General features: G+C 42.0%; 1 protein-coding gene across 1 annotated transcript; it reads left to right on the top strand.

The window, feature by feature from the left end:
• The first annotated feature begins 1,155 nt into the window (after window positions 1-1,155).
• LOC126597458 (probable WRKY transcription factor 11) lies at window positions 1,156-2,581 on the top strand. Its single transcript, XM_050264253.1, has 3 exons — window positions 1,156-1,796; window positions 1,898-2,023; window positions 2,142-2,581. The coding sequence occupies exons 1-3, from the start codon at window positions 1,249-1,251 to the stop codon at window positions 2,311-2,313; spliced, it is 846 nt and encodes a 281-aa protein (XP_050120210.1). The 5' UTR covers window positions 1,156-1,248; the 3' UTR covers window positions 2,314-2,581.

Raw genomic sequence — 2,581 nt, 5'->3', positions numbered from 1 at the left:
ATCGAACTCAAGACCTCTCATTTACAAGTGAAGATGAATACAACTCGACTGTAGTACTGAGTGACACCATATCAAGTTAAAAATTTGGCCCAAAAAAGTTAAAAAAAAAACATAGCCCAAAGTTATCTTTGGTCCTTCGTAACTGGAGATGGCCTTAGTTTTTTAATCACTAAAGCGTGGCCCATTTATCAACACTATATCATCTGGTTTACTAGAATAGTCTAAAAATTTGATCTCCTTAGCTTTTTTTCATTCACAAAAGGTTTTAGGGGTCTGTGTATTAGGGGCCAAAATTCATTTTGGTTGATCTTTTATTGCACCCCCATATGAATAAAATCTTGGCAGAAATCTTGACTCCGCCACTGCATATAACCATTCTTCTAAAATTGCCTATACTCTAAAATTAACTTTCACTATATGATAAAACACAAGTAAGTGTGATAACAATATTCGTGCTTGGATAGCGGCTCAAGATCAGCCTGATGAAAATCTTATATTCACTTCCCATGGAAACGTTCTTTCTTTAATCACTCAAAGTGAACATAGACGACTTTTAATTATTAACTAGCATCTTGCTAAATGCTTGTTGCGTGTGTGCCAATTAACACTTTTTTTTATTTTTTATTTTTATGAAAGAAGGGCAATTTGAATATTACGAAAGCTTCACAATTTTGCTGTTCCCACATGATATACAATGCATAGACAATCGCTACATTACAGATCCAGATTTGACAAGCATCCATACAGAAAACAAAACAAAAATGAAGGAAAATATAACTAGGAGAATATCGTATTTAATTAGTTGCAACTTGGAGCTTGCAAGCATATCGTATATGATATGATGAGATCTTGAAAGGAAAAGCAGATCATACAACATGATTATTCTTTATTTGGTTGATTTGAGTAGATGATAAAGTCAACATACGCAACTCAGAATGCCGCGGCCATTGGTCAATAATTAAAGCTAAAAAGTCAGTGCGTTACAAGACGGAACCCTCTTTCTCCTCTTTTGCCTCACGTGGGACCCATCACCAACCCCCTTCAGACTTGTTTTGTCTTCGTGTCATCATGTCCCATGCAAAAATCTCTACCCTTGGATCCCATCCTTTGACTTTTACACCATCTTTTCGTTTCCCTTTTAACCCCCAACCCCCAACCCCCTCCCTTCTCTCAAACTCTCCCAATTCATAACTCCATCAATCCTCCCTCCCAAGTCTCTCTGTATTCTCAAAGCAAAAGCCAGCTCCGATGGCTATAGATCTAGTTGGCTTCTCCAAGATGGACGATCGGACTGCCGTGCAAGAAGCTGCCTCCGCCGGCCTGCAAAGCATGCAGCACCTCATCCGCACCCTGTCCAATCAAACCCCGTCCCACACTCCACTCGATTGCCGGGAAATCAGCGACTTCACCGTCACCAAGTTCAAGCACCTAATCTCCGTCTTGAACCGGACCGGTCACGCCCGGTTCCGTCGCGGACCGGCCAAACCAGCTTCAGATTCGGTCCATCCGAAACCTCAGACGACTTTGACTGCTTTTCAAACCCCAAAATCGGACAAGGACTACTCCACTACTGTGTCCCCTCCGGTCTCCACTACGTCGTCGTTTTTTTCCTCAAACACAATCGGAGACGGCAGCGTTTCCAACGGTAAAACCTTCTCATCGATTTCTGTGCCTACGCCTCCGGCTTTCTCCGCTGGAAAACCGCCCCTTCCACAATCTCACCGGAAACGGTGTCACGAGGGCGAACCCGCTAAAACGTCGTCGTCGTCGGGCCACTGCCATTGTTCTAAAAGAAGGTACTTTTTTTTTTTTTTGAACAAGAAAAGAAGGTACTGATTTTAGCATTTTTGTTTGAAGATTATTGTATTAAATGAATATTTGTTTTAATTATTTGTAGGAAGTCTAAGGTTAAGAGGACGATCAGAGTGGCGGCGATTAGCTCGAAAACCGCCGATATACCTGCGGACGAGTTCGCCTGGAGAAAGTATGGTCAAAAGCCGATCAAGGGCTCACCTCACCCGAGGTATTATTCCTCTTCTTTAAATCTCAACCGCACATCTTTTGAAAGTCAAACACAGATCTGAATGTTCTTTTTCCATGAAGCTCATAAATTAATTTTAATTGTATTTATTTGTTTGCAGAGGGTATTATAGGTGCAGTACAGTGAGAGGGTGTCCAGCAAGGAAACACGTGGAGAGAGCACAGGACGACCCCAAGATGCTCGTCGTTACCTACGAAGCTGAGCACCGTCACCCGCACCCTTACCCTTCCCTCACAGCCGCTAATGTGGGCCTTGTTTTCCAGTCGTCCTGAATAGAGTGACGCGGGGTCCACAGTTTGATTCCCGATCGTCACCGTTGAAGGCACGCCGTGACAGTGGAGAAGTACACAGCATGTGGACTTAGCGCTATTTCACAAGTCAAAAGAAAATGATGCTGAATTACAAAAATGAAATATACGGTGTAATGGAAACGGAGGGGTATATGATGTAAATTATGGAAGAAAAGAAGGGCGAAAGAGAGATGGAAAATGGAATATATACTTTTGATGAGTTATTGAATTTATTCAATTTTTTTATTAA

This window comes from Malus sylvestris, chromosome 13 (genome assembly GCF_916048215.2).
Source record: "Malus sylvestris chromosome 13, drMalSylv7.2, whole genome shotgun sequence".
Lineage (NCBI taxonomy): Eukaryota > Viridiplantae > Streptophyta > Magnoliopsida > Rosales > Rosaceae > Malus > Malus sylvestris.
The sequence above is the reverse complement of the archived record's forward strand: the minus strand, read 5'-3'. Positions and strand labels throughout refer to the sequence as shown.

What these genes read in the sequence shown, in the direction of transcription:
- LOC126597458 (XM_050264253.1), top strand. Translation starts at nt 1,249, where the DNA reads ATGGCTATAGATCTAGTTGGCTTCTCCAAGATGGACGATCGGACTGCC. An exon ending in TGCCATTGTTCTAAAAGAAG is followed by an intron (nt 1,797 to 1,897) that starts GTACTTTTTTTT and finishes AATTATTTGTAG; the next exon opens with GAAGTCTAAGGTTAAGAGGA. An exon ending in AAGGGCTCACCTCACCCGAG is followed by an intron (nt 2,024 to 2,141) that starts GTATTATTCCTC and finishes ATTTGTTTGCAG; the next exon opens with AGGGTATTATAGGTGCAGTA.